Source organism: Pseudocercospora fijiensis, assembly GCF_000340215.1.
Source record: "Pseudocercospora fijiensis CIRAD86 unplaced genomic scaffold MYCFIscaffold_3, whole genome shotgun sequence".
In the NCBI taxonomy this organism is placed as follows: domain Eukaryota; kingdom Fungi; phylum Ascomycota; class Dothideomycetes; order Mycosphaerellales; family Mycosphaerellaceae; genus Pseudocercospora; species Pseudocercospora fijiensis.
In genome coordinates this window covers 2,223,235-2,237,770 of record NW_006921534.1, presented here as the reverse complement: position 1 = coordinate 2,237,770, position 14,536 = coordinate 2,223,235, and the positions used below count along the sequence as shown (strand labels likewise).

Here is a 14,536-nt window from a genome sequence, read left to right as displayed (position 1 = left end):
TCGTATCGTCGTTAATCCCGAATTCGTCTTCACTCTCTTTATTCGTAGTTTCTTCCTCGGTATCTAGACTTCCTTCTAAATCTTCTTGCTATTCCTCCTCTTACTAAGGGGACTCCGGTACTTCTAGGATAGCTCCTAACTCCTCCCCGGGAGGGAATGAAGCTTCCGGATCTCGGTTTTCTTTATCGTCGGTATCTAAGCAAGATTTATTAATCGTTTCTTCTTCTAACTAGGATTTCGCATCTTCTCGTACGAGTCGCCTAATCTAAGGGAAGAATCCTACTTCTACTTTAGCAGAATAATGAATTTGGCACTAGTCGTCGTAATAGAATCTCTAGTAAAGGGCTCTATATACGGGTTCTTGTCGTCGTACTATTATACAGATTTGTCGTAGCTCTTCCTTTACGACCTCTGCGTAGGTCCTCGGCGCGTTATTAATAGAGTATAGCTCTACTACTATTCGGTAGCCTTCTCTACCCGAGTCCTTTCGTTGCATTATATTAAACTGTTCGCGTCGCACTATATTCTTACCGCGGTAGTTCCGTACTATATAGCCTTCCTTGCTATATATATAGCAAGTTAGTCTTCCTGCTTTCTTAAGCGAACTCTTGCCTTTTCTTCCTTTAATTACTCGACCCTTCTAGGTAGCGTCTAGCTCTATTAGTTACGCACCGTAGTAGTTGTTCCCTTTTGGTTTATCGTAGGTACTATAGTTTCGTCTATTATTGTATCTAGGAGTATAACTAGCTTTTCTAGAAGTCTTAGAATCGTAACGTCGTTCTAAAGCTCGTTCGTAGAGCCTATCGTCGAGATCGATCGTAACCTTAACCAATGTTCCTATATTATCTATTTTTCTACCGTCGCGTATAAGCTCGTCTTTAACGTTGTCCTTAAGACCTCGCCGATATATTGTTATAAGAGCTTCGTCGTCCCAATCCGTAAGTTAGGCGTATTCCTAAAATTTAGCGGCGTAATCGGCATATAACCCCTTCTAAGTTAAATGTTAGATAATCCTAACTACGGTAGCAACTTCGTTAGAAGATCTAAAGACCTTCTTTATCGTACGCTTAAGATTTTCGTAGCTTGCGAAGATTCCATCCGAATTGTCGGTCCCGTTGCTATCTAGATAGGTCCTAAGAAATAGTTTAACCTAATACTAAGCCCTGCCTCGCATAAACGTCGTTACGAAGACTAGCTTTAAGTTATCTTAAACCTAGTTAAACATAAAATACATATCTATCTAGCTAACCTAGGTATCGAACTTGTCTCGGTCGCTGTAATAAAAGTCTAGCTTTCCGATCTTAAGAGAATCGTTTCCGGTATAGGTTCCGAGTATATTGCTAGCACTAGAGGTAGTACGTCGAGTACTGCCTGTCTCGCTAGGGGCGGGAGTTCCCCTTCCGACTTGTAATAAGGCACTTATCCTAAGGGCGTTTAAAGTGTTACGGTTACTCGCGACAGATCGTTAAGTAACTTCTTATTACGTATAAGCCGAGGCTTCTTTAGAGAGGCTAATACAAGCGGGAGGCAGAGACAGAATAATTGGTACAAAGGTAATTCCAATTAGTAAGTAGGTAATATAAGTTGAACGCCTCGAGCTATAAGGGCATTCCGGCGTTCCTAAATACAAAGGAGACATCTTGTCTGTAGTCGTAAGCGACGTAAGCGACGCTGTCGCTCTCGACCGCTCCTGTCGCTCCTAGTAAGATAGAGCGACAGCTTAGCCTACTAGTCTTGGCGTCGCTCTAAGATTATATAAGGACTCTGACCAATCAGATCCGTAACATTACCCTCTTAGATTACGCTAAAATTGGCCCTTCTTATATAACTTACATATTTCCAACTATGCCGTCCGTTACGTAGAGGTCGCTCCTACTAATAAGCGACCCTCGTAGTATATACGAAGCTCCTCGATCTAGTATTTATTAATAAGGACGCTTCTATAGCAATATAGGTCGGCTTGCTAGCGGACACCTCCGGGGACCTAAAAATGCCGTACTTTGCCCTTAGAGATGTCTAGTAGTATTTCGAAAGCGAGGTTAGTATATTTAAAGTACTCGGCGATAGATTTAGCGTCGTTAACGATACGTCTAATGCTATTTAGACCTGTTTAGAAGGAATAAAGGTCGGAAACTAAGAGCTACGTAAAATAGGATATATATCCTAATCGGATTAGCCCTAGATACTGCCGGACGCACTAAGACTTATTAGCGCTTATCTATTAGTAGATCGGGACTTTCCGCGAGAGGCAATTGCTAACCTTAGATCTTCGAAATATACCTCTTCTATTGCCGCCTTTATTACTAACGTATTATTAGTAACTATACCGACTACCTTGCCCGCCGGAAAGTTATTAATAACCTCGAGAAGGCCTTTAGCGTAATTACGAGTATCGCTCCTATTAGCGCTAGTAAGCTTAGACTTTAGAAACTATAACGCTCGAGGCGTAACAGCTAAATAATTAACGACCGAGCGATAAGCGCGATTAGACTAGCTATTAGTTACAATATATAGGCGCGTGCTCTTATTAACCTTAGTTATTATCTCGGTATACAGCTTCTTATAGATACGGGGCAACTATATATATCGAAGCTGCTAGCGAGTTAGTAGTTTAAAGGCTAGTCGCAGCCTCTTTAACTATCTTAAGAACGCTAGATACTTAGTCGCGCTTAGTAGACTACTAGAGGCAAACACCTACTTAGTAACTAACTCGTAGAGCAACTTGTGCTCCTTTAGCGTTATCTTATCGACGAAGCCTAACATACCGACAAGAACGACCTTCTTACGTACCGGACGAGCGATTTCCTCGACATCTTAGTCCTTAGCTAAACTAGCTAGTTTAGCTAGTTTAGCTAGCACTAGCGACTCCGTATCTACTACTTCGTCTACTAATTAAGGTTAATAAGTCGGCTATAAGCTCTCTAGCAACAACTTATACTTCGTTAAGTAATCTACTACTCGAGCGCGCTTATTTAATACCTACGAGTTACCGCAATAGTTACACTCGATAGTAGCGTATACCTTGCCTTTTAAACGGTCTCTAGTAACCTTGCGCTAATATGCGTCTTCTATACGTTTTCGCTTACTAAGAACATAACGAGTCGGAGTTAGAGTAGATAGACTGCTAATAGTAGTAAGTAGTAACTACTAGCTAAAAGAGAGGTTGTCGAATATGCTAAAAACGATAGAGTATTTAGTAGCGGATTAAGGACAAAACGACTAATAGAAAAGAGGGAACCTAATAGTCTATCTATATACAATCTACTGCAAAATAGCCTATATTATATGCTCTCTAGTACGGTCTCCTTTGTCCGCAATCGCGGCGTTCCTACTATCGAGTTCTCGTCGGTATTCGTTATATCTTAACCTAGTATACCTTAACTAGTCTAATAGGCTCTTAGCCTTTTCTTTAACTATTACATTTATATACAGATCGCTTACATTCGCGATACTAATACGAAAGAACGCGAACAAACACGCCCTCGAGGTAGTACGGACCGGGGTATAAAAAAATCTCTATAGCGCTAGTGCTTCGAGAACCCGGCTAGGGCGGTAAACCAGCCATTCTAGCTATTCCAGCTACTTATCTAAGTGATTATTACTAATCTTATATTCACCTACGTGTTCATAAGATACGCGCTAAGGTAGTCTGTATTCACCGTGTAATAACGGTGATGTTCACGGCTGTGCCATTGTGTACAACATCTCTAAAGGTTGGCGAGACTTCGGTCGCCGGCGAGAGCTCGTCATGGCTTTTTTCTACGTGGTGGTCAATCAGCATTTCCGGGATTCGCAGCTGCCGCAGACGGAATCAAGCAGCTTCCACAGTCAGGCCGACCTCATGCAACGTGCCGACGCGGTGGCATCAGGTGTATAGCAAGATTCCTGATTCAAGAGCTCTTGATGCATTTTGTTGTCGTGTTGGAGGCGCGTCGGCCAGCTCCCGAGACGAGGTCCCGAGAGTCGCATGGGTGGTATGTCTTGGACTCGGTTGCTGGCCGAGGGTTAGTGTACATTCTTGCGTTTCAGAGCGTATACGCCACGCCTTATGAATTCGCTGCGAACGGGTGGCAGAGGAGCAGGCGCTGACACCTACTTCGTCGTTATCGTCCATTCTGTGTGTATTGTTGTCGCCGTGCGGGCATTGGCATCAAGTCTCCTCCCGATAGACATCGCGCAATAGATACGAGCTCCTAGCAATGCACCTTGCGAGCTCGCACACCACCATCAGGACATCGGGCTAACGATTTCGAGAGCTCTCTGCTGCAGGCACTGCGTACAGATCTGGCGCCGCAGATCAGCTTGCTGCAGGGCCATCTCGAGGCGCACAAAATAGCCGGCTGGATTTGGAGCATCGCCGTACGGATGACAATACGCGGCCTGCGCGTACGACCTGGACGATCTCACGATAGCTGTGTGTGGGCAGCGGCAGCAGGTGGAAGAGGCGTGCTTCCAGGAAGCTCACCAGCACCAGACGGCGTCCTCGGCGGAGCAACCGCTGCATCTGGCTGTTCTACAGAGGCAGAGGCAGATACCGATAGCAGACAACAACAGCAAGCAGCAGCACAAGCACGGCGGGCCACGCGTGCGGAGTCTGCAGACGAATAATACGACGATACCTGATCACGAAGACAATAAAATTATAGTTGCCGCGGAGAGCGGGCCATCCATGACGTGCACTGCACCCTCGTGAGTGCCACCAGGGAGGGATTATTGTGCAGGTGTCCGAGGCCAACGCCGTCGTGTCAGAAGAAGCCTGAGGCAACGGTTCTTGCTGCAACCGACGAAGGTGCCAGCAGCGCTGCAGAGGGGAGGAGACGAGACATCCGATTCCCATCCACAGTGAGCGCGCACATTATTATTATTGTCTTCTTCGCCGCACTGGACGCGCCATCTCGCGCTCTCGCAGCGGTGCTGCCGTGCCGCGCCCCCGCCGCGCTTACGATTCGCTGGTCGTGGGTTGGGCTGGTCAACTGCGGCCTGCACGCTTGCCGATCATAGTTTGCGTGCGCCGGCCTGTGCTGAACTTCTCCTCGCTGCACTTGGAATCGGCCTCCACTTGCGACATTCATCTCTCCTGCCTCGCCTACCTCGACCCCCGACCGCGACCCTCACACTCGTTCACCACCACACCACACCACCCCACCCCACCCCATCCGCCCTAGCTTTCTTTCCCTTCACACGCTCGCTGGCCTCGACGCCTTAGCTTCTCCTTGCTTCCACTTCGCCCTCAGGAGAGCAGCGCTGCGTGCACTAGTAATTCCAACTTCACCACTCTGTTTCCGACTTGCTGGTCAAGCATTCTCCCGCCGCCGCCGCCGCCGCCGCCGCCTGCCTCAGGACGACGCCTGTACTATACTTCTGCCACCGACTCCCAGCGAACAGGAAGAGCGCCATCCTCGTTGTCTGCTGTCCCCGCCGACGAACCGCCGCAGACGTCCACCACCCCGACCTCCTTTCCCGCCAAGACGAGCCATTGGACATATCCTCCCGCCATCAAGACCACATCGAACACGTCGAACGCGCCATCTGCATGAACTCCTCCCGAGTCCTCACGAGTCCTGTAAGCAGGCCTCAGCCGGATCTCCTATTCTTAAAGGCACTTCGCGGCATCGGCCTCGCCGCCACAATATTTCACGCACGAGCATGAAGTTGGACAACATGCTCCCCTACAGAGCATTGCCGCTCGGAGTGGCTCTGCTCCGCGCCGCCTCAGTAGCCGCTGACGCTCTGTCGCAAACGTACTGTTCAAGTCAAAATACTGCAGACGATTCGACATATGGTGAGCTGCCATCCATTCGCGACTGGCACGCCACTTGCGACTTCCATTACTGACTCCCTCGTAGTGAGCGACATATATCAGTCCAACGGCCTCTGCTACGACACATGTAAAGCCAGCTACGCGTTTGCCGTCGTTCAGTACCAGTCTTGTTGGTGCTCAAACTACATTCCAGCAGACCAGGAAAGCATTGGCTCCTGCAACCAAGATTGTCCCGGCTACCCATCAGAGAAATGCGGCAACCAAGAAAGCGGTCTCTACGGATACGTCGCACTACCTAACAAACCATCTGGCACTGCAGGAGCGTCCAGCGCAAGCAGCATAAAATCATCGAAACAGGTTAGTGTTCCTTGCCCTCACACAACTTAATATGCTCCAAGCCTCGCTTGGCAGCTTTCTTCAATCCTGATCGTCAGATGTGAGACCATGGCATGTATCAGTCTTGCCATGATGGTGCGACGTCCGCGATCATCTCGACCGACGCTGCCTGGCCTTCGAGGCTTGCTGACCAACTTGACAACCCTTCGGCGCGTCTACACAATCAATGTTGACAGATGGGAAAACAGTCATCGACAACAGCACCATCTTCAACGACAGAACCCCAGACGAGCACTGTGAGTATTAGTATAACGGTGACGCCGAGTCCGGAAGTCTCAGTCTCCTACGTTACTCGCACGCCGACTACTGTATGAGTGACACATTTCATCATGCTTGCACGACCATCCACCACGTACATGCATCATCGAATCTTGGTACAGCGGGTCACAGCATTTGACACTTACTGACATCGTACTCCTGCAGAGCTCCATCACATCATCGACCACATCCAGCACCACCACCGAAACTGCAGCCGCTGTGGTGCCAGTCACAAGCGTCATCAGGACGGTCATTTCCGGAGCGATAGTAACGCAGACCGTAACTTCCACGCCTGTGGCCGCGGGTGGTGCGAACCAGGAATCCGAAAAGCTTCATTTGCATCGGAACGACAGCCTTTCGGGTGGCGCCATTGCCGGCATTGTCATCGGTGTACTCGCTGCATTGGCTCTGCTCGGCCTCGGTGCCTTCCTTCTCTGGCGACGAAAACGAAGACAAGACGGCGAAGAATCTGGCAACGGCAATGCCAAGAATTTGGGTCGTAATGTGAGCGTCCTTAGTAAAGCCGGTCTCCTCGCACGTAACAACACACGCCCGAGCATGGGTGAACGGGACCACGACGACAACATATACCAAACGGGTCAGAACAGCGTTCGACATTCGATGATGTTCGGCCCTGGTGCTGCAGAAGGCGTCTCTCCTGTCAGTCCGCTTGGCAGTAGCGATGGCAGCAGCCACAGCAGGAGAATGTCGAAACCTATGGTCTACGACCAACGGCTGAATCCATCAGCGCTGTTCGCGAACCAAGAAGCGAACGGCAGTCGAATCTCCATGCAGGATGCACAGGATTATACACGCCCGCTCGGCGTCGTGAACCCGGACGTACGACCCAGCTTCGAATCACGAGTATCGCACGCATAGCATGCGCACGAAAGCGAGTAACACAGTCTCTACCCCACCCTACCACTTTTACATTTTCTCTACGCTTTTACCGACATTACATTCACGACTTGACGCACATACATTTGGGCATTTAGCGGGACGGCGTTATCGGTGAAGGAAGAAAGAAAGGTTTGCTGTGGCCGAAAGGCCCGCATCACTTTCTAGGGCGGCCAAACTGTGTGCAGTCATCACATCGAAACCACCCTTTACATCCGCCGAGACACACTACTTCTTTCTGGCACATGATTCACACACGTTCACTATTTTTGACGAGAGGATGAGAGGGAAACCGGAGGGAGACAGGCAAAGGAATCAGTCATTCACATGTTGATGTCCTTTGAGGAGATACAGAAGCGACCAAACACAACCAGCGCAGATAAGACATTGCCGAGTAGACGGAATGCTGAAAAGGGAACAAAGGTACTTGGAGGAGGTTTTGGGACGCTACGTAACTATGTCGGTATGAAATGGTTACCACGCATTCTCTTCACACTCTTCTTTTTGCGATAGAGTTATTATTACTGCTGACACGAGCATTTCCTTCCAGCGTTTGCGGGTCAACTTTGGCGAGACGTCCATCCTTGTTCCTGCTAGGCCTGTTCCTGACGAGTGGTCAGATCTTGCACCTGAACGCGTAAGCACTTGCTCCTGTCAGCACGGCAACAGCTCTAAAATCGAAGATGTCCGGCGACGCGCTCGCTCGCGTGGATGAGACGGATGCACTTCATCAATGCTTTCTTGATGCTTGATGAACAGGAAGAGCTGTGTTCTGTGGCCTGGCCGTAGCTGACAGAAGATGATGGCTTTGGCTCATGATCGCTGCTTCCGGGTCGTGGGTCAATAGGAACTGTATGAAAAGAGAGAGAGAGAGAGAGATCTCGATCAGTGGCCAATGAGACCGATTCTCGAAAGGGATGTACATGTACCTAAATACGCTGCCGTGTATTTTTTTTTTGGACAGGGAATGAATGGTTGGATATTTTTGGCAGAAGCTGCGCTGCAAGCAGGGGACTTGCTTGTATGCCTCTGGTGGGTGATCAGGTGAGTTGATCTTTGGGAGGTCTTCCTTTCTTCGCTGACGAAGGATGCTGTTAAACTTCGTGGTCTCCTTCAAAGCTTGGTGAAAGCAGTGGTAACTAGTCTTGAGATAGCAACCACTCGGCGCATAATGACTTTTTCAGCGCCGGAAGACATCGTAGGACTTTTCCGTGCTATCGATCAACTCTGATAACAACGCGAGAGATATTTCTTGGCTGATGACAACTTCGGTGAGGATGAAACATGTTAACTCGGGGGAAGGAGAAGTGTTGCTTGTACGGTCAGGCTGTACAGAGTTATGAGGCAAGGCAGCTTGCTGGTGTAGGACCACATCTGATATCAGCATGACTTGCGAAAGCACCCAAGATCATCTGCAAGGCATGAGCAATGGTAAGTCGATGTTCAATATGTTGTATATTTCGTCTTCGCTGATTGTGAGTCGACAACGTTCACTTCGCTTGAGGGCCTATAGAAACCCTGAGGTATAGACCATTCTCGAGTCACTGCCCTTCGATCGTCATCGTAGACGACATATATTCTTGACGCTGCCTTGCCAAGGCTCTTGTGAAGGTTGGCGTTCACGTGAATTAATGGGTGACTGTCAGAACCATACCAATCGTTCAGCTATAGAGAGACAGCTTCTTGCAACCAGGAATCCGGGCTGCAGCGAAAGCTGGTAAGTCTCGACACTGCTTAGCTTGAGTAGCCGGCAGTCGAGTGAATCTCCGTGTGCCTTCATCATCCGAGCAGATGATCTGTGTTAGATCATCGCCGAGGAGTGGCCTGAGAGTGGCCAAGATGGTGTAGTCGTAGGAAGTAGGCACTTCTAAGAAGAGCGCTGCGTATGTATGTCGGATTTCCAGACTTCTGACGCATGGAAGTGCATTTATCAACGGATCGCACTGCTCGTCGATCAAAGCTTCGGCATCCCATTTCGTTTTGAGCTCCAACGATACCGTAAGAATCCGAATGTGTCGTAGCAGTGCACAGCCCTCGATGTTGCCCAAGTCGATGTCGACGAGCTCGTCGTGCCAAAACCCACGACTTGGTATGCTGCCCAGGATTAATTTGAATTCCAAAGACGAATACAATGCAGGTGTGGCTTCGCTGCAGATTCGCTTGCATGTCCGAAGAAGCGGCAAGGCATGGTGTCCGCGGTTGCGATATTTTCTCGACTTGCTGGGAGTCAGGAAGACTCTGTCTCCGATGAGACGCAGATCGAGACGGTTACTGGTGTAATCGCCTTTCTGTTCATCTTGCCGGACTGCGAAGGCATGTAGATAGATATGCCATCGCAATTCTGGAGGCAGTTTCCACAGGTCGTTCAAGAGCATTGCTTCGGTTGATTGGATAGGTTGGATGCAGCAGGTATTGCCAAAACGAAGTCAATCACAGTAAGTGAGCGGAGGGAAACACATGCTGTATGCTTGGAGGTGGTGTGGTGATGCACTTGATGCACTCTTTCTGCGGCGCGAAGCCGAGGTGGGGCCACTTTCTTCGCATTTGAACGCCAAGACTTTGAGACAGACCCACCAGAGAGTGCGAGAGCGACAACAGCACACGACTGAAAGACCACATGCTGGAGGCCTCTGCGGCAGTCCAAGGAGAGCTGTGGTCAACTCTCAATCTTGACGACCATGTCCCTTCTAAGCTTGACATCGCTGCTCAAGCAGACGAACATCGACGACGATGCGCAAGTCCTGCAAGCCGCCGATGCAGCGCTGAAGCAGTCCAAGGGCAACATGGAAGCCACCCGCGTCAAAGTGGTTGCGCTTCTCAAACTTGACAGATTTGAAGATGCGCTGAAAGCCCTGGATGCTGGCGGCGAAACACTCAAGGAGATGGCCAGTCTCGAACACGCATATGCACTCTACAAGTCTGGCAGTCCCAAAGCCGCGGCAGAATTAGCACGGAGAGGCACGCAGAGAGGCTCAAAACACGTCGAAGCGCAGTCAAGATACCGGATAGAGGACTTTGCGAGAGCCGCCGAATTGTATCGTGAACTGGCCTCTAATCCGGCAAGCGATATCGAAGCAGACCTAAGAATAAATTCGGGCGCAACAGACGCACAGCTGGAATGGGCAGGACGCGGTGATTTGGTGGGAAAGAAGAAGCCAGGCCGAGAAGACTTGGAGGCTTTCGAGACAGCATACAATGCAGCCTGTGGAAGCATAGCAAGAGGCGAGCTAGCTCAGGGAGAGGTGCTGCTGAAACGTGCGAGCGACCTGTGCACATCCCTAGATGACCTGAGCGTTCAAGAGAAACAGGCCGAGCTCTTGCCGATTAAAGTCCAGCGCGTGTATGTTCTCGAGCGTCTAGGCCGGATCGACGAGGCTGCCAAAATTGCGCAAGAGCTGGACACCAGGGCAATCTCAGAGCCGGTTACTCGGCACATCGCACAGGTCAATGCTGTATCATCAAATCCCGCTGGCAATCCCTTTATTGCGCAGCGCCTCCTGTCGGAAGACCTCAGCACCCAAAAGGATCACCCTTTCCGATTCCAAGACGTGATACTAGCTCGGAATCGATACGCATCGGACTTACAAGCTCTGAAGTATGGTGGCACGGCAGATTCCACTAACGAGATCATCAAGAAGCAGGTTTCGCCAAATATTGACGCATTCTACACTTCTCTTTCTGTCATTAATGCAGCTGCACACGCCAGAAGCCAGACAGGCAAGGAGGCACTCAAGCACATTTTGCCCGTACTGGAGAGAAGACCGAACGACGTTGGCCTAGTATTGGTCATTGTGCAGCTATACGTCCTCACTGGTAACTCGTCATCCGCCATTGAGTTGGTGGAGAAATTTCTTACCCGGCTCGAGCAAGCTGGCGATGCCGAGAAAGATGTACGATTTGCACCAGGAGTGGTCGGAGTCGCAGCAAGTCTATATGACAGTCAAGGTCGTAAAGGCCATGTTAGAACAGAACTTGCGAAGGCTGCTTCATATTGGCGCAGAAAGTCAAAAGATCGGCCGGTGGGCTACGTTCATCTTGCAAAAGCAGCGGGCAGTGCTTTGCTAGAGTCACGGGACGCAGAACACATTCAACTTGCCAATGAAATATTCAGCGAGCTTCACGACTTGAATCCAGACGACAGATACGCCGCAGCAGGTCTGTTGGCCGCGTCACCAGACAAGGCCGGATCGAAAGACCTGGCAAACTTGACACCTATCGATCGCCTAATAAGTGGGATCGATGTTGATTCCCTCGAGAATGCTGGCGTTGCACAGCTTCCATTGTCGGGAGCTGCGCCAGCCACTCGCAAGCGACCAGCGGAAGACACCAAGCCCAAGAAAGCAAAGAAGCTGCGGAAGTCGCGCATGCCGAAGGACTTTGACCCAGCGAAGAAGCCTGATCCTGAGCGGTGGTTGCCTCTCAGAGATCGCAGCACATATAGGCCTAAAGGCAAGAAGGCCAAGGCACGACAAGCGCTTTTCAGCCAGGGAGCTGTTGCGAATGACAGGCTTGACAGCGAAGGCAGCAGACCTGCGACTCCAGGAGGAGAAGTGGTCAAGCAGCAGCAACAAAAGCCAGGACAAAACAAGAAGAAGAAAGGCAAAGGCGGAAAGTGGTAAATTGGACCTCGAAAAGGAAAATCGTAGAGTCTATCAAATCTATACCGCTCAGCGTGCTGTCATGCGTCTTTTCGTCTTTTCCAGCGTGGTGGCACTTGCCCGCCCGCCGAGCACTTCGCCTGAAACCATCTAATCTATCGTAATACATCACCTCTCAATATCTCTCACTCACCTCCTCCGGCGTAGACAACTCAACGTCTTTAACCTCTCGTTGCGATGCCTCCTTCGACGCCTTATTCCTCATGGCCGGGAAGAAAATGCCCGGGTGCGCAACCGTCAGAAGGACCGTCGCAATAGCAATCATAGTCCCATCCAAAATCAAGAATTCCTTCTCATTCCTCATCAACGGATTTCCCCAACCACCCGCCATCTCCGGTAAACGATAAATGCATCTCACGAAAATCGCGATAAAAGCCAGACAGAAACATATCAAATAAACTCGGAAAGCTTTCATCGAAGTCGAGATGTACTGTCCCAGGTTATTCGATCGTAGCGTTTGCGTCCTCCAAAGCGTGAAAGCGAAATCCAGAGCGAGCAAGAGGCACAGGGCCATGGTTGCGACTTGGAATGCTATGCCGGCAATCATAATGTGATTCCCAATATTGATCGTCTCTCCCTCGCCAGCACTCGCGATGCCACCTCCGATCGCCTGCATGACGATAGAAATCGCGTCACAAGTGATGAAAATCCACGTATAGAATTTCGGCTGCAGTCTGCTTTTCTCCGGTCCCAAGGCCAAGACGATGTGTTTCAAGGTCAAGTAGATTCCGGCGGCGAGGAAGGATGGGGCTAGAATTAGGCATACGACTTGGATCTTGAAACCTGCGTCGGACCAGGGATTGTCGTGCATCATTAGGCGTCCGCCGTAGCCGATGCATTCTGCTAAGGAGGCCAGTAGGACGACGGTGCTGAAGGCGATTATGCGGAAGCGGATTCCCAGGATGAGTTGGGATATTGTGCAGAGGGCGAAGATTGAGAGGAGGACGGAGTTGCCGGCGATGTTGGGGTCTGGGGGTGTCAGGAAGAGGTTTTTGTGAGGTAGGGATGGGTTGGATGCTTACAGTAGCCGTAGGTTGTTGCCTCGACTGGACAAAAAGGTGTCACTTCTGTGCAAATTTCGATTTGATCTGACATGGTGATAGAATATGGCGTTGAAGTTTGGGGATGGTTGTTGTCGATCAATCGATTGTTCGCAAGGCTGAGGGTAGTCGGGCTCCGGGAGGTGGTCTTGTTGTCGTTTCTTGTAGAAATTGATTGAAGCGAATGCTGACTTGGTGATACTCACATCACGATACTGCCGACCTACCATATATCTCTTCAACGACCGGGCAGTGCAACCATCACCGAATCCATCGACCACGTGTTTGACACGAGGAGAGAGGATCCGTTCCTTCTGCTCTGCATTCGTACCTCGTAAGCTAGCCAAGAAAAGTGGCTCGCAGCTATACTCTTTCCACCCCATCTTCTTGGCGTGAACGACGGGAGCGAATGCGTCAACCAATGACAGCCTCAGGATTGCCAAGGCTTGGCTATTTGGAGGCCCACTTCGCCGGCGAGCGGGCTTTCTCAGCCCCAGGCTTTCACTTTCCAGTGGATTGGACTCATTGCACGCGAGCCTCGTACAGCGTACATGGCAAGAAATTCGGCTGCCTGGTGAAAAGGCGCCTGGGTTGTTGTTAGCGCAGGATCTATTCAGACCAGAAAGAATCTGTGCCCGATGCAGCCATGCCGAGTCGACGTCACCATACCAAGGCAACCACGGGCAAGTAGAGACTGTCATGCAGATTGTGTCGGCCTTGAGGCGCTGATCCAGGATGCTTGTGCTGTAGGCTGTACTTCGTGCAAGAGCAGACATGTCAAAGTACGTTGTCTCCTGCCCGACTTCCTCCTCGACCGAAAAAGCCTCTTGTTTACCGTGGATTCGATCTTCTCCGGTGATCACATCCACAGCTTCCTGAAGGCTAACTCATGCTTGGTAGTGCGACGAAACGAGACCCACCTGCATGAATTGCACACGACGGAGCACTGAATGTGTCTATACCACGGATAAGCTCGTATCCCACAAATCATCTCCTACTGCTAAACCACCATCCAATGGCGTTAGACCCTCGACCGCCCACGCGGATTCGTTCGACTGGCTTGATCTCGAATTGATGCATCGCTGGACTGTCGACACATCACAAAGCCTTTTCCCCGCACTCTCAGCCCAGAAGTTCTGGCAAAGAGATGTTCCTGTCCTGGCACGGACACATCCTATTCTGAGGCATGCTATGCTGGCGGTTGCCGCGTCGGACCTGGCTTGCAATGCGCTTTTGCTATCCGATGCTGGGAGTTCACGAGACCCCAACGCGACCGCTGTTGCAGCGAAGTATCGGACGCGAGGCTTGTATCATCAGCAAGCGATACTGCCTCTCTTCCAGCATCTTCTCCAGAACCAGCAAACGACGGAAGAGAAGAATGTCGCCTTCCTTGTCTCTCTCCTTCTGATCATCCTCGCCTTCTCGTCTGTCCAAACTACAGACGTGAAACCAACGCTCTCCGACCTGATGGACGTCTTCGCGTTGTTTCGAGGCCCGAAAGCACTGTGGGATGTCAATCGAGACCG

The 14,536-nt window shown here is 50.3% G+C and overlaps 4 protein-coding genes across 4 annotated transcripts; 2 read left to right on the top strand and 2 right to left on the bottom strand.

Moving 5' to 3' along the window:
• The first annotated feature begins 5,108 nt into the window (after window positions 1–5,108).
• Window positions 5,109–7,806, top strand: MYCFIDRAFT_214645 (uncharacterized protein). The gene is made up of 4 exons (XM_007926623.1): window positions 5,109–5,782; window positions 5,847–6,118; window positions 6,385–6,465; window positions 6,581–7,806. The coding sequence occupies exons 1-4, from the start codon at window positions 5,647–5,649 to the stop codon at window positions 7,292–7,294; spliced, it is 1,203 nt and encodes a 400-aa protein (XP_007924814.1). The 5' UTR covers window positions 5,109–5,646; the 3' UTR covers window positions 7,295–7,806.
• Window positions 7,807–8,740: 934 nt separating this feature from the next.
• Window positions 8,741–9,705, bottom strand: MYCFIDRAFT_210808 (uncharacterized protein). Its single transcript, XM_007926622.1, has one exon. The coding sequence runs from the start codon at window positions 9,685–9,687 to the stop codon at window positions 8,974–8,976; it is 714 nt and encodes a 237-aa protein (XP_007924813.1). The 5' UTR covers window positions 9,688–9,705; the 3' UTR covers window positions 8,741–8,973.
• A 225-nt stretch (window positions 9,706–9,930) lies between these two features.
• MYCFIDRAFT_152438 (uncharacterized protein) lies at window positions 9,931–12,072 on the top strand. The gene has a single exon (XM_007926621.1). The coding sequence runs from the start codon at window positions 9,991–9,993 to the stop codon at window positions 11,929–11,931; it is 1,941 nt and encodes a 646-aa protein (XP_007924812.1). The 5' UTR covers window positions 9,931–9,990; the 3' UTR covers window positions 11,932–12,072.
• Window positions 12,073–12,085: 13 nt separating this feature from the next.
• MYCFIDRAFT_135704 (uncharacterized protein) lies at window positions 12,086–13,065 on the bottom strand (the record flags this gene model as incomplete). Its single annotated transcript, XM_007926620.1, has 3 exons — window positions 12,086–12,323; window positions 12,477–12,939; window positions 12,993–13,065. 3 exons carry the CDS (start codon window positions 13,063–13,065, stop codon window positions 12,086–12,088), a joined length of 774 nt encoding a protein of 257 aa, XP_007924811.1.
• Between the last annotated feature and the right edge of the window lie 1,471 nt (window positions 13,066–14,536).

Coding starts and splice junctions, on each gene's coding strand:
- MYCFIDRAFT_214645 (XM_007926623.1), top strand. CDS start 5,647: ATGAAGTTGGACAACATGCTCCCCTACAGAGCATTGCCGCTCGGAGTG. Junction 6,119..6,384: donor GCATAAAATCATCGAAACAG/GTTAGTGTTCCT, acceptor ACAGAACCCCAG/ACGAGCACTGTGAGTATTAG. Junction 6,466..6,580: donor TTACTCGCACGCCGACTACT/GTATGAGTGACA, acceptor GTACTCCTGCAG/AGCTCCATCACATCATCGAC.
- MYCFIDRAFT_210808 (XM_007926622.1), bottom strand. CDS start 9,687: ATGCTCTTGAACGACCTGTGGAAACTGCCTCCAGAATTGCGATGGCAT.
- MYCFIDRAFT_152438 (XM_007926621.1), top strand. CDS start 9,991: ATGTCCCTTCTAAGCTTGACATCGCTGCTCAAGCAGACGAACATCGAC.